Source organism: Tasmannia lanceolata, unplaced genomic scaffold (assembly GCF_043159265.1).
Source record: "Tasmannia lanceolata isolate RefF3 unplaced genomic scaffold, GAP_Taslan_0.1 ptg000013l, whole genome shotgun sequence".
In the NCBI taxonomy this organism is placed as follows: Eukaryota; Viridiplantae; Streptophyta; class Magnoliopsida; order Canellales; family Winteraceae; genus Tasmannia; species Tasmannia lanceolata.
In genome coordinates, this window is record NW_027518690.1 from 23,415,434 (window position 1) to 23,442,429 (window position 26,996).

General features: G+C 41.6%; 1 protein-coding gene across 1 annotated transcript in view; it reads right to left on the reverse strand.

Moving 5' to 3' along the window:
- Positions 1 to 2,872: 2,872 nt before the first annotated feature.
- LOC143891087 (uncharacterized) overlaps positions 2,873 to 26,996 on the reverse strand; it is a 104,807-nt gene continuing 80,683 nt past the window's right edge. Inside the window, exons 2-3 of the mRNA XM_077395737.1 lie at positions 15,233 to 16,263; positions 2,873 to 3,495 (exon numbers count right to left, since the gene is read on the reverse strand). Coding sequence (XP_077251852.1) covers positions 2,873 to 3,495; positions 15,233 to 16,130 — 1,521 coding nt within the window. The 5' untranslated portion in view covers positions 16,131 to 16,263. The remainder of the gene's footprint in view (positions 3,496 to 15,232; positions 16,264 to 26,996) is intronic.

The following is a 26,996-nucleotide window of genomic DNA, read 5'->3' on the forward strand; positions in this document are numbered from 1 at the left end:
GTCATCATAATATTTTCCCACGAAATTTCATTAATTTTGGAATCTGTTTAGTATATATTTTATTTTTCTTCGTCAAAAAGATGTTTTTGAAGAGTTTTCTATTTTTAAAACACGATTTTGGAGAAAATTACGACTCCGGAAAATGTCCTTTAATCTTGTTATGATATGATGAACATAAGAAAATTTTAAAATTCTAAAAAATAGATCATCCCTAGATAGCTATTTTTTCGAATTTTGTAATTTCTCAGCCACTATTTAAAATGAAATTCCACTCTTCACTCAAATTTTTGAAATCCTTTGATCCAATGTCCAATCCGATCTGATGGTTACTTTACTCTATTTAGATAGATCAGTGCATTAAATTTCGAGACGAATCAGAATTTAAACCCTCATGCAGATCATGAATTTTAGCACACACATATAATTTGGAATTAAATATAATTAAATGCTAAAAATCATGCAAATATATATAAAAAATGCCAAAGAATCCTGAAAAATCTGAGAATTGTGCGCCTACCTGCGATGGAGATCCTCGCCAAATCCGAGAGCCGAAAAATCCGAAAAATTCCGCCGCCGCTCGATCCGCTCCGCTTTCTCTTTCTTTCTTTCTTTCTTTTGTTTTTTTTTTCTTTGTTTCTTCGCACTGCGGATGGGGAGAGAGATGAAATTTTGCATGATTTTTAGAATTAAATTTAATTTTAAATGATTTGATCAAAGTTAGGCCAGATTGATGACTTTACAAAGAAACACGTAGCAAACGTATTCTAAATCAGCCCAAAATTTTATAATAATATAATAATCGTGAAAGAGACCCATTGTAAAAATTCTATTAATTTTTATTACTATTTGCTACATATTCCAAATCTATTAATAACTGACTATTTCGAAAGAAAAGATCCTAAAGTACATCTACTGTAATCCTAAAATTATGAAAAAATCATAATACATAAAAAATAAACCATATTATTTTACCTCTAAATTTCAGCAGTCTAAAATAAGTATATGTCGAGAAACTCAATTTTTATTAAAAAATCAACGGTTTCCTTGAAATTCCAAAGCCGTTTTATCATAAAAAATTCAAAATTCATATCAAAATCTTTTGAAAATCCATGATTTAAAAAAAAAAATATACCAGTGACATTTCTAACTGATTTGAAAAGAAAAATTCTAAAAAATATTAGTTTTAATATAAAAAACCTTTACCGTACACAAAACGATACTTCGAATATAAGACCATATAGAAAATTGATTTTTTAATATTTTATTCCACAGAAAATTTTAAATACATTTAAACTAATGATCTGAAAAGTTTCATGACTTTTCGATCCTTTTGATATTTATTAAGGTTTAATCAATTTTAAAATAATTAAAAATAGGGTTAAATTAATTTAAGAAATCATGAAAGTTTTTGGATGATATGGAAATATGGAGAAAAAAAACTAGAAATATAATTTCATCTAATTTTGACTTGTTTTGCTATATCTTGGATTTTATTCTTCGAAAAATACCCATTTTGTAGGTTACCGTTTGAACAACGAAATCGATGTCAAAACTGTAGACACCCCATTTTGACAGGGCCCTAAACCCGCGTATTCGAATGAAATCCCGAGGTCAGGCGGAAAATGAATGAAATTAATCCGAGCCTAACCCGATTGCCAGTTGAAAATCTCAACCCGAATTTAATGAATCAACCCAAGTCGTATCCCAACCTGTGTCTCGAGCTCGAGCTGGGCGTAGTTTAAAGAAATATGAAAAGGGAGGATGAATTAGCAGGGCATGGGTGTGCCAATACTAGCTTACCATGGGCAAATCAAAGAAGAAGAAAATTTATTCCGCCCCCTTTTTCTACCCGAGCCACCCCCCCTGTAGAGATAAGAGTAGTTAAAATACACTAGATGGGGCTGTCTAGAGCAAAAAGGGGGGGCCAAGTATATCATTCTTCAAAATAGGGGTTTGGGCAAAGAGGAAATCAACCCATCTTTAAGGGTATTCTTGGATGTTCACATTGCTTGCTTGAAAAGTAATAATTCTAAGCCATAGGATCAACAAGGAAAGTATGTGGGTAGGATGAGGTGAGGAAGAGATTTTTTATTAGGGTTTGTAAAGACAATGGAAGAGATCAAAGGTTGAAATTACACAAGGCACATGAGCTTTGCAATGAATGGCTAGGATCATACCCATGAAAATATCTGGGTTATAAAACCAACCAGAGAGAGAAAGGGAGGAGGGATTTTTTCGTTTGAAAAAAAGAGAGAAAGAAGCAAAGAAGAGAGAAATCCACAGCCGCCATCTTCCGGCAAGCCTATCCCTCCCCCACCTTCTTCTTCTTCCCCTCTTCTCAACACCTCAAAAAACCCTCCGCTTCACCACCACGGCCAGCCAAAATCCGGCAAGGCCAAACCCATCTCCACCCTCTCTTCCAGCCCACCTCCATTAACCAAACCACCGAACCCCACCCAAACCGCCACCTCTGCAACTCCACCACAACCCACCCAAACCCTCATACCTCTGCAACTCCTCCGCCCCTAAAACCCATTTCAAAAAAAAAAAAAAAAACCGAAACCCATCCACCAACCTCCGGCCACCCTCCGACCTCCGGCCTCTTCCCAGCCACCCTCGTACCTCTACAAATCCGGCGAGCCACCATTTTCCCCATCTCCTCCACCGAGACACCACCTCCATTAAGCCCTCTCTTTCACCACATTCCCACCGGCCACCACCATTTTCTCCACCACTGCAGCCACCCACACCACCATTGCTAGCCACCTTCACCTCTAACCCAAACCCACTTCGAACCCTTCACCGAAACCCATCCAGATTCGACCACCTCCACTAGCCGCCACCCCTTTTTTTCAAAACCCATCCTCTGCAACTACACCTCCGACCCCATCTCCGGCCAGCAACCCACCGGAATCCGAGCCGCCACCTCCCCCATTCTATGCCCCTTATTTTTACCTCCAAACCCCTCTCCATCCCCATCTCTACCCAAAACCCATTTTTGAGCAAAAACCCCACTTCGAAAAAAAAACCCCCAAAACCCAGCCACCGAACCCATCTCCCTGATTTTCCTAAGTCTAAAACCCGTTTTTTTTGCAAACCCATCTTCCACTCCCATAACCAACATCTCCATTGATTCCGGCAAGCTTGCCGGAATCCGACAGACCACCACCACCCCATCCATTTCCCCTACTCCAGCCAGCCACTGCCACCTTCTCCGCCTCTGCAACCTCCCCAACTCCGGTCGCACCTCCATTGTCGGACCATCTATCACCGCCATTGCTGCCCCGAATTCGTGCAACATACATCCGGTGTTGGACGTTGCGAGAACTAGTTTTTGTTTAAAAATTTCAGCAAAGGAAATCGGAAGGCACCTACATTCGGTAATTGCTGCTTGAACTGGATTTGTGTCTCTAAAGGTGGGTAATTCGTCAACTATTTCATCTCCTTCCAGCATCAGACCATCAAGGATTCGGCCATCTTCTTTCAGGTGATAGTCTTATCCCAATTCCTTTTTACTTTGTTCTCATAATTTCATTGGGTGCTGTTTTGGTCACTGATAGTGTATTTGAGGGTAGGAGAAAGGGGCCTCTGTTTGGATCTAATAAGCCCGATTTGTGGATCATGCATGGGTTTACACAGAGTACCGCTGCGCAAATGTAGCCTGAAATACAGTAGGGTCCATATTTCTGTGATCCAAATCATTCGTTTGTAGGCCCATGAACTGGATAAAGTATGCCTAGCAGAACGTCGACACAAGATTGATTCTGACCCTATAGCTTCTCGAGGTTTAAACCAGGTGACACAGTGGCGAAGCGCCCATAAGTCTTGTGGTTGAACCTATTCCAATGTGATCATAGGTTGGGCAGTTAGGATCATTTTTATGGAGAAGATTTTTTTTTTCTGCGCTTAGGACAAGGACCACGAATGAATGATTTGGAGCATCGAATGAAGAAGGCGTACTCTGTGGAATCGCCAAGCAATGTAATTCTCTATTTACTTATCATCATGTGAAATAAGCTTGCTGAATGTGGATTCTTAGAGGGTGTAGACTTGCATTTGTTTGGGGTCATAGAATAGCAAAGGCTGGAAATCCTTGATCAATAAATAAAGCGAGCTTGCTATGTTTGGATCACTGGATAGAAGGATCTTACTGTGTTTTGATACTAAATAGACAAGGCTGTTGTTCATGAAGTTGATAGTATTGGAAATCTAGGATTTTCTTTAGAATTCTATTTTCTTATCTTTGCCTGTGATTTTTTATGATTGGGTAATGAACACTATTGGTAGAACGAATTTTTGAAATTGATTTATTGGTGCGTTATACCTTTTTTGGACTCGTCTTACCAGATCTAAAAGTACTGTTCATGCCTAGATTATTGGTGTAATGTGGATACAACTTTGACAGTCCAATGTCCCTCGGATACTAGTAGCTTGCTCTGAGCCTTTTGTTTTATTACCTTTTGGAGTTGGAGTAAGAGTGCCGTCTAATATTATTATTGGTCTTCATTTCAAACCAACTCAAGTCGAAGCATGTGGATTATAAGGTTCAGATTTGTCAGATTCCTTGCTGTTGAAAGAGCCGCATCGATTGAAAAATAGGAATCCAGGTATTTTGGATCCAATCAACTTCATTTCTAGTGAAGCAAGTTTCCCTTTTCCCTTCTCCCTTTCTTTCCCTTCTTGGGATCTCTATAAAGGGTTAGAGGTTTCCTTCGTTTCCGTGCTTTCCTTCGATTTCAGAGTTTCCTTTTGTTTTAGGTAAAGGCTATGACGGAATGCTTCTTGAGCCAACCCCTTCCCTTCCTGCCTTGGAGTCTTCGCAGGTGAAGGGATTTCTTCCTCTTTAGAGTCAGTCCTAGAGAGCTTAGGAGTCAGTCCTACCACCCTAGGGTTTGGGAGTCTGTCCTACCCTTGTAGAGTTTAGGATTCCGTTCTTCCATCTTCCAGAGTCAGTCTTCAGCACAGGAGTCAGTCCTTCAGTCTTTCCGGAGTCTGTCATATCATCATAGGGGTTAGGATTCTGTCCAACCTCTCATCAAATCACGTGATTTTTATCTGCTCTCTGTAGACACCCCATTTTGCTCTACCTTAATCGATAAAGAAATTAGGGTTTGTTTTCCGTCGGTTTTCCAATGTCTTTCTTTCCCGCATCCGTTTGTTACATTTCTAAATACTTTTGGTCATTTCCGTCGTGTTTCGCATTTTCCCGCTAAATGTTGAGAAGGATTATTCAGAAAAATCTAAACTAGGGAGAATTTGTACCCGTTTGTGTGGGACCCGCTGATGTGGGACCTGCTAGTGTGGGACCTGCTAGTGTGGGACCCGTTTGTGTGGGACCCGCTGGTGTGGGACCTGCTAGTGTGGGACCTGCTAGTGTGGGACCCGTTTGTGTGGGACCCGCTGATGTGGGACCCGTTTGTGTGGGACCCGCTGATGTGGGACCCGCTTGTGTAGGGCCCGCTGATGTGGGACGCGCTTGTGCGGAACCCACTGATGTGGGACTCACCATTAGCATGACTTAACTTTCTCTACCATTTCCACTAACTTCATTTTTCCCTTTAAAATAACACCATTATCTCCATTACCATTATATATTCCATTATCCCCACCACCATTCCCACCATTACCATTATATATTCCATTATCCCCACCACCATTCCCACCATTACCATTATATATTCCATTATTCCCACCACCATTCCCACCATTACCATTATATATTCCATTATCCCCACCACCATTCCCACCATTACCATTATATATTCCATTATTCCCACCACCATTCCCACCATTACCATTATATATTCCATTATTCCCACCACCATTCCCACAATTACCATTGTTTATTTCCATTATTCTCCACCACACCCACCATTCACATTATATATTCCATTATTCCCCACCACAATTCCCACCATTACCATTATATATTCCATTATTCTCCACCACACCCACCATTCTCATTGTTTATTTCCATTATTCTCCACCACACCCACCATTCTCATTGTTTATTTCCACCTCTCCACTAAGTTTTTCACTATATAAAGAGAGGTGATGAGAGGAGGAGAAAGAAAAAAAGAACAAATTGTTTTTGGATAGTTTTCTCTTTCTCTCCCTCAATATCTCTCACTCTCTCACTCTCACACTATCATTATCTACTTTCTCTCCTTATTTGTTTCTCCCCATCTCTCTCCCTTGTTCCATATAAAAAAAATATAAAAGAAAATAAAACAAAGAAAAAGAGAAAGAAAGCGGAAGCGGATCAAGCGGCGGTGCGATTTTCGAATTTTTCGGCTCTCGGATTCGGCGAGGATTTCGATCACAGGTAGGTACTTAATTTTTAGATTTTTCTAGAATTATTTGGTATATTTGCATGATTTTTAGTATTTAATTGGATTTAGTTGAAAATTAAATATGTATGCTCAAAATCATGATCTCCATGAGTGTTTCGAAAATAAAATATATACTAAATGAATTCCAAAATTAATGAAATTTCGTGGGAAACTAATATGATACCAGTACATTCTACCATGAAATTTTAAGAATTTTGAGAATTTGTTTGGTATATTATTTTATGTCGCCAATCTCATGTCGCCAGACTGTGAGACATGATCCCGCGAGAGGGGCGTGGGGCGCGAGCCGCCGCGCTCTCTCTCTCTTGGTCTCTCGTACCCACGCGATTGGCGTGTGCATTTTATTATTGATTCGTCTTTCCTGTGAACTTGGGATCACTAAGGCAATCCGAATTCCACACGAAAGAGACTGGCAGAGTCGCCACCTAGATGTGGGATCTAGGACCCGTAATTAACCAGAAATCTAGACTCGCTACCTGGTTACAAGAATGGAAGGTATGGGGAGTTATCCACCATATGCACCATTCCTACCCGATAATCGGTCTTCAATTCCAAAAGCTAACTCTTTTAAATTTATTTTAAATGGCTCATTCAACTCTATGTTAATATGCGAACTAAGTGACATGCATCCTAAAATCTGATTTCAATGTGAATCCTAGATGTGTATCTTGATTTCTTAATTTGTCTAGATTCAATCTAAGTGACAGTTCTCCTAGAATTCTAATTTCATGAAAAGTCCTAAATGATTTGATTAAGCATTTGCAAGAAAATTAATATCCAAAACACCACAATTTGTTGTGGTGCCGACTCGCGGATGGTATGCCATCAGACATCCAAGCTGCCTACGTACCCAAGCCTCACTGGGATCAGAGTCGACGTAGTTCGGTGCACCTAAGCTAAGCTACATATGCCTAACTCAACTAGGACACCGACTTAGACGGATTTGACTGTTTCAACAGTTTTAAGAGGAATTATTTAATTCAAGTTGAGGATTTTATTATCTTAGGATTTCATCTAAGATGCTATATGATTCTTATCTGAATGCAAGTTGTCCCTTAGACTAATGCAGGTTTGCCTACATCCTAGTTTACTAGGCTTGTCCTAGGGAAAGATCGGGTGACTAGTGTAACTAGACCTATGGTACGGTTGCTATACATAGCAAGCGTCCGTGATGAGGCTGGACTCCTAACTCTAGGACTCCCTAAAACTTAGGACACGACACAACACTAGTGTTCCTAAATTGGGCTCTAATGGTTCTTAGATTGGAAACCATAATCCAATGGTTCCGGAAGACTCGAGACAAATCAATTCAAATTCTTGAAGTTAATTAATTTCAGATTTCCTGGATTTTCGATTTATGGACACTTGAGGATTACCAATGGTTCTAGGGTTCACCAATTTTGGCCCAGAATAGCATCCAAGGAAGGGAATCGTGCGTTCTTTCCTTGCGCAATTTAATACTTAGGTTATAACATCTTATTGCCTGGCATATCTCAGGATTTCCGTGGACAGTAACCTCGGAGCCAACAACATGCTATAGCTTAAGTATTCAAATTGTCAAAGATCGGTTGCAATTGGGATACGATTATGGATGCACTGACCATTTTTCCAGGGAATTCTAATGATCCTAAGATTTCTGTTTCAATGGATTAAGGAGTTAATGTGTGACAGAGATTTAAGGTTCTTTAGAAATATTCAGATGATTTTCAATTAATTTCGGATTTTCAATGAATTTTATCAATTTTAAACATATGAGTGATTTTACAAGTGAAATTGTAGCAAACGAATTCGAAATGAGTTGAAATTTCTACAGCAGCAAGATATGATGAAATGTAGCTTACGGAAAGAGTTTTACAGATTTTTACATTAAGCTCATATTTAATTTTGATTTAACAATTGATTGACCAGATTGCACAAATAACACAGAAACCACTAGAAATATGAATCTAAATTCAATGAAATTTCTACATTAATAAGATATAAGTAAAAATAACATACTGAGAAATTTTCATGAATTTTGGAAACCATTTACTATCAGTTTCAGATTTTTTAATTTTCAGACCAGATTATGAATTAACCCTACATCCCATATGAAAACAGATCCAAATCACTTGAAACTTTTACAATAACTAGAAATGTGAGATTGAAGACTACTGTAAAACTTTTAAGAATTTTAGTTGTGATCTGATGTCAGTAACAATTCCTCCAAAAGCTGGTAAATTTCAAAGAAAGCATAAAATAATATACCAAACAAATTCTCAAAATTCTTAAAATTTCATGGTAGAATGTACTGGTATCATATTAGTTTCCCACGAAATTTCATTAATTTTGGAATTCATTTAGTATATATTTTATTTTCGAAACACTCATGGAGATCATGATTTTGAGCATACATATTTAATTTTCAACTAAATCCAATTAAATACTAAAAATCATGCAAATATACCAAATAATTCTAGAAAAATCTAAAAATTAAGTACCTACCTGTGATCGAAATCCTCGCCGAATCCGAGAGCCGAAAAATTCGAAAATCGCACCGCCGCTTGATCCGCTTCCGCTTTCTTTCTCTTTTTCTTTGTTTTATTTTCTTTTATATTTTTTTTTATATGGAACAAGGGAGAGAGATGGGGAGAAACAAATAAGGAGAGAAAGTAGATAATGATAGTGTGAGAGTGAGAGAGTGAGAGATATTGAGGGAGAGAAAGAGAAAACTATCCAAAAACAATTTGTTCTTTTTTTCTTTCTCCTCCTCTCATCACCTCTCTTTATATAGTGAAAAACTTAGTGGAGAGGTGGAAATAAACAATGAGAATGGTGGGTGTGGTGGAGAATAATGGAAATAAACAATGAGAATGGTGGGTGTGGTGGAGAATAATGGAATATATAATGGTAATGGTGGGAATTGTGGTGGGGAATAATGGAATATATAATGTGAATGGTGGGTGTGGTGGAGAATAATGGAAATAAACAATGGTAATTGTGGGAATGGTGGTGGGAATAATGGAATATATAATGGTAATGGTGGGAATGGTGGTGGGAATAATGGAATATATAATGGTAATGGTGGGAATGGTGGTGGGGATAATGGAATATATAATGGTAATGGTGGGAATGGTGGTGGGAATAATGGAATATATAATGGTAATGGTGGGAATGGTGGTGGGGATAATGGAATATATAATGGTAATGGTGGGAATGGTGGTGGGGATAATGGAATATATAATGGTAATGGAGATAATGGTGTTATTTTAAAGGGAAAAATGAAGTTAGTGGAAATGGTAGAGAAAGTTAAGTCATGCTAATGGTGAGTCCCACATCAGTGGGTTCCGCACAAGCGCGTCCCACATCAGCGGGCCCTACACAAGCGGGTCCCACATCAGCGGGTCCCACACAAACGGGTCCCACATCAGCGGGTCCCACACAAACGGGTCCCACACTAGCAGGTCCCACACTAGCAGGTCCCACACCAGCGGGTCCCACACAAACGGGTCCCACACTAGCAGGTCCCACACTAGCAGGTCCCACATCAGCGGGTCCCACACAAACGGGTACAAATTCTCCCTAGTTTAGATTTTTCTGAATAATCCTTCTCAACATTTAGCGGGAAAATGCGAAACACGACGGAAATGACCAAAAGTATTTAGAAATGTAACAAACGGATGCGGGAAAGAAAGACATTGGAAAACCGACGGAAAACAAACCCTAATTTCTTTATCGATTAAGGTAGAGCAAAATGGGGTGTCTACAGATGCCCCTCTTTGGTAGAGATGACGTAGTCATCGAATACCAAAGTCAAAATGACAGAGCCATTTTGCGTAGCTTTAATCGACAAAAGACTCTACACAAAACGGAACTTAGACGCAAACATTTACTACCTAATGCAAGGCCCTAAATGAAATCCTAGAATTAGAACATAATAAGAAATCCTGATGCGGTGCCGTTTACAAACGAGCAACGAGAGAATGAGATACCACTTTCGAATGGATTCCGAACAGAAAGAACAAAGATCGTTCTCAAGCGGTTTTTTTTTTTTTTTTTTTTTTTTTTTTTTTTTTTTTTTAAAATGAGACATCTTTCACAAGCGGGCTCAAGGAGGATAAGAGACCATTCACAAATGGATTCAGAAAATGAGGTACCGTTCACAAACGGGCTCAAGGAGAAGACGAGACCATTCACAAATGGACTCGAAAATGAGGTACCGTTTACAAACGGGCTTAAAGAGAACACATGACCATTCACAAATGGACTCGAGAAACGAGGCACCGTTCACAAACGGGCTCAAGGAGAACATGAGACCATTCACAAATGGACCCAGAAAATGAGGTACCATTCACAAACGGGCTCAAGGAGAATAAAAGACCATTCACAAATGGGCTCAGAAAATGAGGTACCGTTCACCAACGGGCTCAAGGAGAAGACGAGACCATTCACAAATGGATTCGAGAAACGAGGCACCGTTCACAAACGGGCTCAAGGAAAACATGAGACCATTCACAAATAGACTCAGAAAATGAGGTACCGTTCACAAACGGGCTCAAGGAGAATAAAAGACCATTCACAAATGGGCTCAGAAAATGAGGTACCGTTCACAAACGGGCTTAAGGAGAAGACGAGACCATTCACAAATGGACTCGAGAAACGAGGCACCGTTCACAAACGGGCTCTAGGAGAACATGAGACCATTCATAAATGGACTCGAGAAATGAGGCACCGTTCACAAATGGGCTCAAAGAAACAAGATAGCTTCAACCACGAAGAATTTAGAGATTTTTCATAAACTTGAATTTGACGTAGGATTGGATTTGATGAATTTTTAATTTTTCAGAAATAAGGCAGCGTCCACAAACGGGCTCAAGGAGGACATGAGACCATTCACAAATAGACTCAGAAAATGAAGTACCGTTCACAAACGGGCTTAAGGAGAAGACGGGACCATTTACAAATGGACTCGAGAAATGAGGCACCGTTCACAAACGGGCTCAAAGAAACAAGATAGCTTTGATTGATGAACTCAACAACGAAGAATTTAGAGTTTTTTCATGAACTTGAATTTGACATAGGATTGGATTTGATGAATTTTTGATTTTTCAGAAATAAGGCACCGTCCACAAACGGGCTCAAGGAGGACATGAGACCGTAAATGGACTCAGAAAAATGAGACACCGTTCACAAACGGGTTCAAGGAGAAGACGAGACCATTCACAAATGGACTCGAGAAACGAGGCACCGTTCACAAACGGGCTCAAAGAAACAAGATAGCTTTGATTGATGAATTCAACAATGAAGAATTTAGAGTTTTTTCATGAACTTGAATTTGACATAGGATTGGATTTGATGAATTTTTAATTTTTCAGAAATAAGGCACCGTCCACAAACGGGCTCAAGGAGGACATGAGACCATAAATGGACTCAGAAAAATGAGACACCGTTCACAAACGGGTTCAAGGAGAAGATGAGACCATTTAGAAATGGACTCGAGAAAAGAGGCACCGTTCACAAACAGGCTCAAAGAAATAAGATAGCTTTGATTGATGAATTCAACAACGAAGAATTTAGAGATTTTTCATGGACTTGAATTTGACATAGGATTGGATTTGATGAATTTTTGATTTTTTGAACTTAATGAAATCGGGGATGTTACAGATCGTGCTTGACAAAGATATCGGAAACTAGGACTTTGACGAATGATGAAACGGCAAACCGTGACGAATGATGAAACGGCAAACCAAAGAACCATTACTAACAAGAATGGATTAGAAACACTTTTATGAAACTTCAACAAGATTTTTCTCAAAGAGACTGCTGGTCTTGTCTTTGGGGATTTGGATGACCGAAACCTTGAACAAGACACTTGAAATTGGTAATCTAGAACAACGGCTCTCTTGGATATAATCATGGAAAAGTGGGACTTGCCTCTTGATAGGTGTTTGGATAAACATTTCTTGACCAAGATAGTATTTAACTAACTGGAAGGAAATTCTGAATTTTAACGGTTCATCTTTCTGAGAAATTGGCTCGACCATCATTGCATCTGAGGCTCTTCCAAGCTTAAGATGCCTTCCTGGAGTATGATCTTTTTACGGAAGCTGGGCTTTCTGATGTTTCTACTTCTGAATTCTTCTGGGTTGATCATCTTTGAAATGAAGCTGTTTGACTGGATTCTCAAGCTCTTTCAGGTACAATCGCAGGGAGCTGACGAAGCCGGGCCTCCTTCACCGAGACAGTTGCATCATTTTGGACACAAGGACGACGATTGACTCTTTTTAAAGAGAAAACTTAGATAAAAGACACTACTCAAAGGATTGAGGAGCTCTGAAGGAATGAACATAGAATAACAACGATTGATTAACTATACTGACAGACACAGTAATGCTTCTGACTTAGTTAACGTTTTATTTGGTAAGTCTATCCTTTCAAGGAATATTTTTTTCAATTGGTAAACACTGGACTTTTTCCTTAAAACAGTAATGCCTCAATGATTTAATTACAACTCCTAGGACTGCTTAGCTCCAATGCCCCCAGTTTTGAGGATGTCACTTGAATTTGCTTGAACTTCAGTTGATCTTCAGTCCTGATACCGGCTGTAGCCTTCTTACAATGATTCTCTTACCATGACCAAGTCACCTCTTCAGGGTTTTTAACTTGGCGGACCGTGGTAGCCTTAACTTTTGCCTGAACCGCCCTTCTAGGTTTTCGATTCAGCAGGCTATCCCCTTAGCTTTTGCCTAAGCCGCCCTTTCGGGTTTTCAACTTAACAGGGGAATGATCTTAAATTTTGCCTAAACCGCCCTTTCAGGTTTTCAGTCTAGCAGATCTTCAAACTCCATTTTTTTTTATTCATCATCATTTTTTTTTATTTTTATTTTTTGTTTCGGGACCTAGATCATTAGTTCTGAACACCGGAAGGACTTTATAGGTAGGATAGGGCTTTTCAAAGAATGGCTTAAGGTTCAACAAAGATTTCGACCGAACCTGTGAATAGGTTGCCTACATATCCCAAGGTAGGAATCAGGTCGTGTATAGTTCAGGGCGAATGCCCCTAGTTTGAAGATAAATTGTTCGAAAGTTTATTGATTTTTCTTTTTTTTTCTTCTTTCTGGAATAATTGACTTCTCTTCTTTAGGAACTTGTCCCTCTTTTTTTTCTGAAATGATTGAATTTCTTTTTTTTTTTGGATTGATTGAATTGATTTTCTTTTTTGAATCGACCGAACTTAGTTTAACCGAGCTGCCTACGTACCCCAGTGTAGGGATCAGGTCTCGCGTAGTTCGGGGCGAATGCCCCTAGTTTGACGGGTTTTCAAGAAAATTTTATTCAGGCTCGAAGGGTTTGCAAACAGGTATTTGTTTTGACATTGGGTTCTGATTTTGGGATTTATTCGGCCAAAGGAGGCCTTCCGATGTTCAGATTGGGAATCGATCTAGGTTACTAGAGTCCTTCTGGTGCTGATTATTATTATTATTATTTTTTTTTTTTTTTACGGAGTTTGACGGCATTTCCAGGTAAGAGATAATAGATCTTCTTCTTTCAAGATTCTAATACGCGCCTTCGACTTTCATAGAGCGAAACTTGTTCTTCGACATCCTCCATCTATGGATTTGTAACTCTTGATATCTGATGATCACTTTTCAATGCTTGCTCTTGAACTTCTTATCTCGAATTTGATGGCTTCATGTTATGAATTTGAGAGCCAAGGTCATTCATTGGAAATATGAAAGTTGTTTCCACTCCATGCCCCTTGCATAGCATATGATATTCACTTCATTCTTTCTTGAACCTTCTATCTGGGTCTTTCTCCTGGCATTAATGGTAACGCTTACCGGACCATCTTTTTATCCTCAAAATGGGTTTACCAATTCTTCACACTCTTCAGAGGGTAATGTATTTTCAATCGGCATTTACTGGATCAAGGTTTCAGTGCCAGTGTTTACCACTTCAATTTCATCTTTGAAAGGCTGGGATTGGCGCTCCTCCTCTTGTTCAAGTAATTGTTGTGACCCAAGTGAAGTTTCATCAATTTTGTCCTCATTTGAGGAGGGAGTCTTATTTTAAGATCAGAAGCACACTTAAGAAACGGACACAAGTGAATTATTGGGACTCAAATTTTATTTAAAGAGAAAGTTCTTACATCTGACAACCTATCCTGAACATGCTCAGGATTCACAACTCTCAATCAAAAGAAAAGCAAAAGATAACTTGCCTGGACTAGCCATTGACCTTGAACTGTAAGACCGGACTCAACAATTGTCCTGACCATGATGACTGACTCAATCATAAAATAGGAAATGACAAAACTTTAACTGCTGCAACTGTCTGGTTTCGGAGGCTCGGCGAAAGCTGGCTCATAAATGGTACTTTCAACTTCTGATTCTTTTCATTGCAACCGGACCTGTGCCCCTTTGAACCTTCAGTTATTTAAGCATTGCGAACGGCTGGCGGCAGTACTGCATGATTTGATAATGGGTTATTGGTAGCAACGGGACTTGGCTCAAACACAAGGCTTTTATTGTCGAGCAACCTCTGGATTCTGAATTTTAGGGCAATGCAATTATCAGTGAGATGGCCAGAATTTCTATGGTATTCGCAGTGTTGATCTGTTCGCCAATTTGCTGGTAAAGGATTAGGAAGAGCCCTAATGTCGGGCAGGATTATGCGACCTGAGGCTAGACACTCCTTGAGTATCACAGATGGTGGAAGAGGGAGAGGGGTAAATTCTGTCTGGGCCTGTGGCCGAGGTGCGACAGCAGGTTGGGTATAATCCATCACCATGGGGTTCTGAGGTTTTGAAGGCTGAGGCTTGGAGCGGGAAAGGTTATTAATTTCAGCTGATGGAGGCTTCCTGAATTCTTTGGTATTCGGGTTACTTCGGTTGAACACACCTTGAGCCATAGCCTCCTCTATTTGGGTGCCTGCCACGATAAAGTGTTTGAAGTCCGGATAATACTGCAACGACATGTGATACTGGAGCTGGGGGGAAATATTTTTCATGATTATTTGGACCTGCTCTTCCTCAGAAGGGCGCTCCATCATCTGAGCTGCTATTCTCCTCCATCTTTTCACAAAGGTCAGAAAGGATTCCCTCAAGTCTTGCTTTGTCCTTTCCAAATCCTTTCTGGTGATTTCTGTCCCGTCATCATATTTGAATTGCCTGATGAACTGCTCGCCGATATCCTTCCATGTCCTGTAACGAGTCTTGTCCAAGACCATGAACCACCTCCTGGCAACCTTGGTTAGGGAAACCGGGAACAATTGAGCCATTTGCTCAGAAGATAAGCCTTGAGGTTGACACATGATGGTGAACATTTGCAAATGTGTGATTGGACAACCCACACCATCATATTTATCAAAGTCCGGCATTTGAAAATTGGCTGGGAGACGGATTTCTGGGAACAGTGTGAGGTCACTTGGATTGAAACCACCCTGGTCCTGAAACTGAATGTCCTGAACCTTCCTGGTAAGACTTTCTAATTTCTCCATAACTACTTTATCAACCATGGACTGAGAAGGCCTGCTGCGATCTTCGCTGTACTGCTCTTTTTCAAAAACTTCTTCAGTTTTGTCAGGGATAGGAATGAACACTGGCTGGGCAGGTGCGGCTGAAGTAACTGTATGGTGCATGGACCCTTTATCTTTGGACAACGATGGCCCCAACTTTTCAGAAAGCTGGGCCTTGATAACTTGGTTCTCTTCTTTGAGTTCTTGAAGCTGCCGGAGAATCAAGGTGAGAGTATCGGTAATAGCAGCGGGTGGAAGACTACTGTTCTGGTTTTCTGCCATTGGGGAGGATGAGGATGGGAAAGAAGGAGATGCTGGGGTCCTCAGAGAAGGTGGCGGGGAGACAGATTTCCTCTGCAATCGAGAAGAGATCCGAACCCAAGGAATAGTAGGGTTAGCTATGGTGTTTAGTGCCCTGTCATGGAAATAATGAACACGAGGTATATGAGCTTGACATTCATGGAGTGTTTCTTCTCAATGACTGAAAAATATTACACATTTAAGCAAGTAATTGGGACAATAGAATGAATCCAAATGATGAGGGGAATGCCCTTAGTTCAAGGATTATGAGAGTAAACTCTGAAGGATTTAGCAGAAATATTCTTGAAAAAGGTAGCCCCTAGAGGAGGAAGAGATCAAGGGTACAGGCAAGATTGGATCATCAAGATTGCACGATCAAATGATTGAGACACAATTTCCGCCAATGAAGACACAATCGAATCCCACAAGAGACGAATGATAGACACATGATCAAAATGTGAGATTGCATAGGATTACTTTCAACGGGTAGATCAAGAATAACTAATCCTATGAGATCTTTAGAAATGATGGGATTTATATCCTAACCCCAAAGGAAAAGTTTTTAGTCTTCGCACATTTTAACAGTGTTACCTGAAGGCATCAACCCTAATCCTAATCTAGCGGAGTGGAGAGAGGATCTCGACTCATGACTTTGTTTGTGTACCTAGGACCGATCGTAGCCATTGGAAGATGGACTACGGCCTAATCTAGACACAAATGGGTAAGATATCCTAAACTAGGCTCACACATGTGGTGCACATGTGTTCGTATACTGCATGCATGTGTGGGTTAATCTAGGGGTAAGGCCAAGAGTCCCCTTAGCGCGAATCCATGTTCGATATACTGTACCAGTGTCCGGCGTATCAGTACGTGAACAAGAGATCCGTTTACGCACCATAAAGGTACTAGGCTAAGGGTGGAATGCTTCTCTAGCACAGAGGCACCAGGTGATGAAATCCCAGTCAACCATGCTAGATAACACTCCGGGTTCCTAAAATAGGACGTGTGTGCATGTGAAATGCAAGGGTTTAGATGCAAGTGATGTAAGTGTGTGCAATAAGTTCGCGCAATCTATGATGCCTTCAGGTTTTGTTAAATTAAGTTCGAGTAAAATGTGATGAGAAAATAAAACGAGACAAACTAATCTAACAAGTATAGAGTTTTTATGAGCCAGTTAAATTAAATTCAAATGAATTATCTTTTGAAATTTTAATGAAGTTAGGTGATCCCCAGCAGAGTCGCCAGACTGTGGGACATGATCCCGCGAGAGGGGCGTGGGGCGCGAGCCGCCGCGCGCTCTCCTTTGGTCTCTCGTTCCCACGCGATTGGCGTGTGCATTTTAATATTGATTTGTCAGTCTCTTTCGTGTGGAATTCGGATTGCCTTAGTGATCCCAAGTCCACAGGAAAGACGAATTCAAATCAATATTAAAATGCACACGCCAATCGCGTGGGAACGAGAGACCAAAGGAGAGCGCGCGGCGGCTCGCGCCCCACGCCCCTCTCGCGGGATCATGTCCCACACTCTCGCAAGGTATAGGATGCTGTCCAACCCTTGCAGAGTCGTGATTCTGTCCAATTCCCCGCAAAGCATAGGATGCTGTCCAACCTTTGCGGGATATCAGGAGTCTATCCTACCCTTATGATGATAGGATTCCGTCCTCTTGTGTCAAAACTTAAAAACATCAAAAGCATCTGAAAAATCAAAAATCGCAAAAATCTTGAGTCATTGAGGTTAGGAAAATCTAGTCCGAACTACGGATGGGTTGATCCCTAGCTGAGGGGTACGTAGGCAGCTCAGGCGTGCTGCTGGCATCCTGAGTTCAGTCACCATTTTTGTAAATATTTCTCACAACTTTCACAATTTTCACAACTTCAAAACCTTCCAAAACTACAAAATTCTTCAAAATGACCATGCAAATCGGTTTCAAAAGATCTTACCATAGAGTTAGGAGTCAGTCCTAGACTTTTGGGGTGTCTTAGAGTTAGGAGTCTGTCCTGATCTTGTGGATTTGTAATGTCTGGTCGTGTGAGTGTCCCTAGAGTTAGGAGGCCTCGAGTCGTGGTCGGTTAGACACTTAGTCGAGCCGATGGCTAGACTAGGACGCGCTTAGAGAGCCCATGGTTTTCCTTAGGACGCACAGCCTAGTCACACATAGGGTGTAGGGTCCACTTGCATTAGTTAGGGCATATAGGGAGTCCTAAAAATTACCATTCACTCGAACTTAAGTAATGGCGCAAGAAGCTTTAAAAACTAGTCAGGTCTAGTTGATCGAGTCTAGGATAACGGTCTTAGAAGGTTAGGCATTGTAGTTTAGCATAGGTTGCCGAACTACGTTGGCTCTGATTCTTCCCGAGGTCGGGATACGTAGTGCAGCTAAGATGGATGGCCATCTTGGTCCGAGTCAATTACCGCATTAGAGTCTAGGGTTTGTCATATTGTATGTTTTGCTGTGTTTTCTTACTTTCATGTACAGATCCTATACTTTTAGCTGTAGCATGCATGTGTTTGTCCACCAGAACATAGACACCAATTAGGCATGACACTCATAACCTAGCTATTCTTAGGTGTCATATCTTTCATTTCTTTTTGTGTGTGCTTCTTATTCATCTCCGAGATATGCATGATTAGGTAGACGTTATCTCGGGGATATTCGTTCCCATTTCACATGATTTTTACCCAAAACTCTTCAAAGTTAATAATAAATGGCATAAGAGACCAGGTGCTCGCACTTGGGCAAATTGGGGGCGCCCTTCCCCATTCGTCATCAGGCACGGACCTTTTATATCTCTGGTTATCTGTTTCGACAGAGCACAGCATGGGATCCAGGGCCTACTTCCTTGGATGGCGACTCTTTCTTCGTTTAAGGTGCGTCTCGGATCCGGGCTAGTCCCCGAATCGAGAGGTATCTCACTTTACATCGCCGCTCATGCTGTGAGGGGCACTCTTTCGAGAGTTCCTTGGCGGAGCTCTCCTTCACGTGGATGATCCCGAGACTCGCGTGGGGGCACGTCCCCCCGCCTCTCTCGGATCAGGGTCCACAGATTGGCGACTCTGCTGGGGATTTTTTGAAATATTGCCTAACTCTGTAAAAATGCCATTTTAATTAATTTTGAAGAAATTTGGGTCAAAACCAAGCTAAATGGGAACTTTATCGTTAGAATCCAGGGGCACCAGATAGGTGCGTAATTAAAACGAGGGATTCACACACTGCACATCATGCATCGTCATATTCTTTATTTCTTTCATTGTTTTCATTATTATTGGCTCCACGGGATAGATTCGATGCGTGCCCGACTGGGATGTCATTACACCCTGATGGTACTGTTGAATCTATTTCCAAGCTATGCGCCGGTGCTGCAGCCGTAGACATTGGGCGTACTTTTGTCTACAGCAGCCGATGGGCAATGAAGCATACTATGTATAACATTGGGCGTACTTTTGTTATACATATTAAGTATGTTTCATACGCATAGTACCCGATAGATTGAGTCCGGAGTCATACTTTGTTTTATATATTATGTATATACTTACTGACTTAGTGAAACCCAACTAGGAAGTACCCGTGTTTATATACATCTATATTGCATTCATATGAGGATGAACATGTGTTGCTTACACATGTGAAGCCTAGAGTTAGGAGCTTTGTCCCCTTTGTAGACTAGGGTAGTTCATTTTACATGGCTACAGCACAGTCCTAGTACACTCACCAGTCTGTCTTGAGTCGAGACTTCCTTGACTCCGCTAGATTAAGGTTAGGGCTGGTGCCCCTGGTTAGGATATATGTATGTGTATATTTATATACTGATTACATAGGGTTCTCCTCTTAGTTAGAGTCCCTTATTCTTTTCAATCAGTTATACCTATTCATTATTCAGATCTGGATCTGATCAGTGGTCTTTTGCTTGCCATTACCTTGGCCCTGTTTTGTCCTTGATTTGTTGATTAGGGGATTCGACCCGTTGTCATGTGTTCTCACCTATGGTCAGTCCCTCATTTGCTCACCTTTCTTTGGCAGCCATATTTTGTTTACCAATTATGAGTTGTTTGTACCACCCCTATTCATATACCTTGGGTTGGGTTGTGGGAATCCTTTCTAGCGTCGTCATGCTGTCAGATTTTACCCAGAATATTTCGAGCATGGCCGCTACTCTTCAGAGTTAGTTAAACCATGGGTTTACCTTACCTTATCTTTCTTGTCTAGCCGTTATGCTGTTGAATTTTTCGCAGCATATTTTGAGCATGACGGCTATTCTTTAGAGTCAGTTTTCCTTGTCTCGATTCCCAGGTATAGCCTTGATTTAGCTTAGAACCCATTTTTAGTGAGAACTTCTGGTTTGATCAGTTGTATTTACATCCTTTTAGTCTCACTAGGTTAGTGGCATGTACGTGTCGCTCTTGTGGTCATAATTTATTCGTTACCCTCTGATTGTTTATCCAGTCTTTCGTTGTGTCATAGATTCAATTGGTATATCTATTATCCGTTAGGATATATATTTGTTTGTATACCTGTTTCACCTCGAGATCTAGCCGATAGCTTATCGCTGTCCCTATGGCCATGGTCTACAATTCTGATCCTCTTGATCGTAAAGTTGTTGGTATCCAACACCAGATTTAGATCCGGTTTATGACCTACTTCTGTCATCTTATGGCCGTGGTCTATTTTTCTGATCTATTGTTTACCTCTCATCTTTGATGAAAAATTCATTGTCTCAGACGGTATCCTTTTCATAAAACTGATTGCCGAGTTAGCCTTGCCATTTGTCTGCGCACAGTTATTCCTATTCTTTCCTGATCTTTGTCCTATTTGAATGATAGGTCTGATCATGGCGAATAATTTGTTAGATAAATGGATAGCGGAGACTGTTAAATCTTTTCCGTTAAGATGCGAAGAAAGGAGTGTGGTTGAGCATTTCATCGGTTCATTTACTCATCTAAACAGTCGCAGTATAGATTGGAAGTTTCTTCAAGCAGCTGCTGGATTTTGGGACCCTGTTTTCCATGTCTTTCGATTTGGGTTTTTTGAACTTTGCCCTATATTCGAAGATTGGTGTGTCTTGTTAGGACTTCCTCCTGGGGGACTTTGGATCCGACCTTCGAGCGTAGACTCCCCTCATGATCTTTTTTGCAGATTATTCGAAAATAAGATTGTGAAAACCCTGCATTGCTTAGCAGAGAAAAATGTGCAATTTCAGACCCTCATTGAGTTGTTTTCCAAAAACGTCGATCCAACTGACTCCCGTTTTCAGGAATGTCGACGTAATGCCCTAGTCTTTGCTGTCTTTGCACACCATGTCCTTCGCAGAGACTCTAGTGCCGCCCCTTTCACTTTGTTGACGATAGTAGATCAGATAAATGAGGGGAGAAATCCTGTCCCTACAATGCTAGCCGAAACCTTTTATGGCTTAGACCTTATTGCTAGTAAAAAGGTGCAGGATAATTTTTTCGGATGTGCTAAGCTGTTATATGTGTGGCTATGTGAGAAACTCACTATCCTTCAGCCACAAAACAGCATTGAGTACACCCTCAAGGGTTTTCATTCTTGGAAGACAAAGATTAAGCAACCCCAGCTTAATGAGTGGCACCATTGGTTGCAGAATGTAGGGGAAGACCAATTTCATTGGGTGAGTCAGTCCTGTCCAAAAATGATCACCAGCACCTACCCATACTCATTTGTCTATCTTATGGGTTTAGAAAAATCATCTTTCTATGCACCTTTGTGCTTCCCTTGCCAGATTAATGCAAGCTCTTGTGCTCCTAAGGTTATCACACCACCTAACTGTGAACACCTTACTCCTGATCTCATTGCATCCATAGTAGCTGCTTGGAGAGACACAATCACGGAGAGGAGATCTGCTTTCGTGTCTAAACTGCGGAAGGAAGGAATGTCCGGAAGGCCTGCAAGCCGAAAAGCTCGGATTGGTGAACCATGAATATTTTCGGCATGAGATTATCATTTCTTTACTGTCTTCACTTGTTTTACTTGGACATAATCAAAGTCAAAGATTGTAATCCCGGTCTAATTATAGATGAAAATATAGAGAAAATAGTTTTACTTGATACATGTTATAAGCAGTTGGCGATTCAAAGTTTCATCAATTTTTACGTTGCCAATCGTCGTCATTGTAACCTGTCTCGATATAATCAATGCAAAGTGTGTTTCTTTTCTTTCTCTCTATTTGTGGAAGCTACCTGATTTCAATTATCAAATGTGCAGTCTAACTTATTAACTTCCATTCAGGAGTCTTAGCGGGACATCATCGCTCCCAAGAAAGTCAATTCGAAATCGGCCTGGTCCCGTCAGTCTTCAGATTCCAGGCTGAATAGACTTTCTTTTTCCCCAGAATCCTTCACCTCTCCTGTGCCGCTTCTCCTTGGTCGTCCAAAAATTCTCTCATCCTCTCCACTTGCATCTGAATCAATGGAAGGGACCGAAAACAACAGTCCTGATACGAATGAAATGATGAAGGCTATTCTCCTTCAGTTGAGTGCCATGAAGGATGATATAGCCCTCCTGAAGAATGATCGTCTTTCTACCTCTAAAGACCCGGCCAATCAGCAATCCCCAGTTATACCTTCCGTTCCTCTTGTTTCTCCCAGGCCAGCTATATTGCTTGAAATCGAAGACTTTGATGAGTGCCAATACGCAGCAGAGAACTGTCTTCCTCACCTGGGAAATCCTGATAAAGCACAGGAATTGGCTGACCAAATTGAGAAGCTGACCCGGGATATGGAAACCATGAATTGCCAAGGTCCCAAAAATTTGGATATGTCTGAATTCATGATAGCTCCAGGGGTCGTACTTCCGCCCAAGTTCAAAATGCCAGACTTTGACAAATACGACGGAATGGGGTGCCCTCGTAGCCATCTCAAATCAGTCATTCCTCTGTTGCAGCAGCACGGTTTATCCCCAGAGCAGATTTGCTTTAGTGTTCCCTAGGACTTTGACTGGGACAGCCAAGAAGTGGTTTTTGCATCTGAAGCCAGAAGAAAGCAGGACCCTTGAAGGTGTGGCTAACAAATTTGTCTAGCAATTCTCCATGGAAGAGGGGATTGACGTGACAAAAAGGGACCTGAAATCGCTGAAGCAGGGACCCAATGAGACCTTTACTTCCTTCATTCGGCGATGGAGGAGAAAGGCAGCCCAAATGACCCACAAGTTACCGGATGACGATCTTATCAAGATTGCCGTCAAGAATCTTTCCCCCTTTTACTTTCCTCATATGTCAATCCGGTACTTCAATGACTTCGATCATCTGATCAAGACCGGGACTAGAATCGAAGACATATTGGCTAAGGGCGGCCTGAGAACTAGGACCTCCACCTCAGATGTCAGAGAGGGGAAAAGGCCTATGGCACCTCCGAAGGAAGTTAACAATGTGAATACTGCTCGTCCAGTTAGGAGAGAAGGTCCCGGAGGAGTTCGTCAGGAAAGAACCGAGCCCAGACAATTCACCCCTTTACCCTATTCTCTATCTGTGGCTCTCAAAAAGCTGTTGAGGGACAGGAAGATCACTCTACTGGAACCCCGGGAAGCCCCAAATCCTCTCCCGAAATATTGGAGAAAAGATCAGTACTGTGAATATCACCAGGGTGTTGGGCATTTGACTGACAGATGTATGGCACTAAGGCATAGGATCCAGGATAAGATCGAGGCAAAAGAAATTGCTGTGGAGGCTCTTCCTAATGTCACCAGGAATCCATTGCCAACGCATACTATGCCTCCTCCAAATGTCTATGCTATTCTCACTGAAGAGGTTGTGCTGGATCAATCCCGTATATGTGTCGTTATTTCTGATGAGCCGTATATCTTGAGATGGGAATCCGATGATGAGGAAGTTGAATGCAAAAAGCCTTATGTATTGTCCTCTGCGCAAGAAGTTGGGGAATCCTCTGAAGGTCCTTATGTCCTTAGATTCGAGGGGGAGGAAGAGAAAAGCGAAATCCCAGATGTCCTTAAGCTTGAGGATGAGGACTTGCTGCTGTTGAACGAGCCCTGTGATGAGGTTCACCATGTTACTCGTGGTGGACGTGTCTTTAAGCCTCCCGAGTTGAGAGCAGAGAATCCCGCCGAGATCGCCAGAGCAGTTGAAAGCCAGAATCAGAGGTTGAGTCCTGAGGAGGATGAGGACATTCTGTTGAAACAGCTAAGGAAGACTCAAGCTAATGTTTCTATCTGGGGTTTGTTGATGTCATCGCCTAAGCACCGTCAGGTTATACTTCGGGAATTGAATACAGCACAGGTGTCTGTGAATATAACCCCTGATGAGCTGGTTGGGCTCGTATCTATGGCCAGATCAGCTATGACCGTGTCCTTTTCGGATGAAGATTTGACTCCGGAGGGTAAGAATCATACAAAATCTCTCAGAATTACCGTCGTGTGCAATAAGAAGAAAGTGCCAGAGGTTTTGGTTGACAACGGGTCAGCTCTGAATGTGTGTCCTTTGAGCACCGCTACTGCCTTGGGGTTTGGGCCGAATGACTATATTCCGTCGGAGCAGGGGATACTGGCTTATGATGGGACCAGAAGGGATGTCATCGGAACTTTGGTCACCGAAATTGAGATCGGAGGTGAAATGTTTGACGTAGAATTTCAAGTTCTCGATATCAAGACCTCCTTCTTTCTCCTTCTCGGCCGACCTTGGCTTCACAAAGTCGGAGTGGTTCCTTCCACTGTCCATCAGAAGCTCAAGTTCATCAAGAATAACAAAATTATCACAGTTAGAGGGGACCCAGAACCAGAGGTTGGACAGATATCCGAAGAGCAGATTGGTTCAAGCACCATAGATGTCAGTCTGACTGGGTTTTCACTCGAAGTTTCGACCATTACTATGGAAGAAGCTATGAGCGAAGAAATTCTGTTTATGTCCAGTGCAAATGAGCAGGTAGCCCGAATAATGCGCAAATATGGGTATATTCCTGGAACTGGTCTAGGGAGAAATCTGCAGGGTTTAACTGAGTGGCCGGAGCTGAAGGTCGCGAACAATTTGTTTGGGTTAGGATATGAACCCACCCGAAAGGAGATCAGGGAAAGGAAGCAGTACATGCTGAAGTGGGCAGAGTTGCGTCGTCGGGGCCTAGAGCTGCCTATGAGACCGTTCAGTCTGTTGATGAATGGTAGGTACAGGAAAGAAGGAGCTGATCGCCCGTTCTGTGGTTTCCCCGAGCCGTGGTTTGATGAGTCTGGGAAAGAGCTGCCAGGTTTTGAAATCTTTTTCGCTGATGAATTGCCGGATGAGTACTTCCATGGGCAGATTACAGCTATCGAAAAACAGGAATCTGATTGGGCGGAGAACTTAGAGCCGCGCCTTCTAGACTCCCTCTTCGAGGTTGAGGCACCGGTCATTGCCATGATCGGAGAAGATGCGCACATCCTGAACCCTAAGGGCCGAATTACCCCAGCTGAGGTACCCCTTGATAACTGGACCTCTTAGGTCATTCCTCAATTAGTCCTTCAGCATAGTCACGTTCCTCCAAAAGAGTCTAAAGTTTCTAAGTATGTGTCTGTTTCCGAGTCAAATATAAAGTCTGTTATTTCTAACAATTCTTTGGATGCAGGTACCTTAGGAAGCTTAGACATTCCTGGGGTGGGTGGCGAGTCCTCCGGTATAGATGCTGTCTATGAAGATGAGTCTGTTATAGAATATACCACAAAGTCCATACATAGTCCAGTTGAGTCAGGTGTCAACATTTCAGTTGACGATACAAACTTTTCTTTTGAGCATACTGTAAAGCCTGCTGTGGGCCAATTGATCAATGATGTAAATTTTGATTCTATGAATGAAATGAAAGACTCGTTTCAGTATCTTCCTGTCTCTGTTTCTGCTTCTCAAATTGATAAAACTAATAACAATGATCAAGACTCCCCCCTCTTATGAGGATGCCGACGAAACTCCCCCTGAGATCAAACACATGATTACTCAGGAGGAGCAGCGTCGCGCTAAACCACTTGAAGAAGAAATTGAAATCGTCAACATAGGTGATGAAACCTTAATCCAGGAAATACGGATTGGCAAAACGTTATCCTCGGAGGAGCGTGAAGAATTAATCACTTTGCTTAAGGAATACAAAGAAGTTTTTGCTTGGTCCTATGATGACATGCCGGGATGAAGCGAAGACATTGTCCAGCATCGTCTTCCCCTAATCCCAGGTGCCAAGCCGAAAAAACAAAAACTTCGAAAATTAAAACCAGAATGGGAATTGAAAGTCCATGATGAAGTCAAGAAGCTGTTAGATGCGGGCTTCATTCAAGTGGTTGAATATCCGGAATGGCTGGCTAACATTGTACCGGTGCCCAAGAAGGACGGAAAAGTCAGAATGTGCGTGGATTTCAGAGATTTGAACAAGGCGAGTCCCAAGGATGACTTTCCTTTGCCGAGCATCGATCTCCTGGTGGATAATACAGCTGGTCATGCTTTGCTATCCTTTATGGATGGGTTTTCCGGATATAATCAGATCAAGATGGCCCCTGAGGACATGATAAAAACTGCGTTCACCACTCCATGGGGAACATATTGCTACAAAGTGATGCCGTTTGGGCTGAAGAATGCAGGGGCAACCTATCAAAGGGCGGCTACCACCTTATTGCATGACATGATTCACAAAGAGGTCGAAGTTTACATCGATGACATGATTGTTAAATCTAAGACTCGACCAGAGCATGCCGTAGTCCTGAGGAAGTTCTTTGAAAGGATCCGGAAGTATAAGCTTCGCTTGAACCCGAGCAAGTGTGTTTTCGGGGTTACTTCAGGGAAGTTGTTGGGATTCATGGTCAGCGAAAGAGGGATCGAGGTAGATCCTCAAAAGATCAAAGCAATCCAAGAGATGGAGCCACCGAGGACCGAGAGG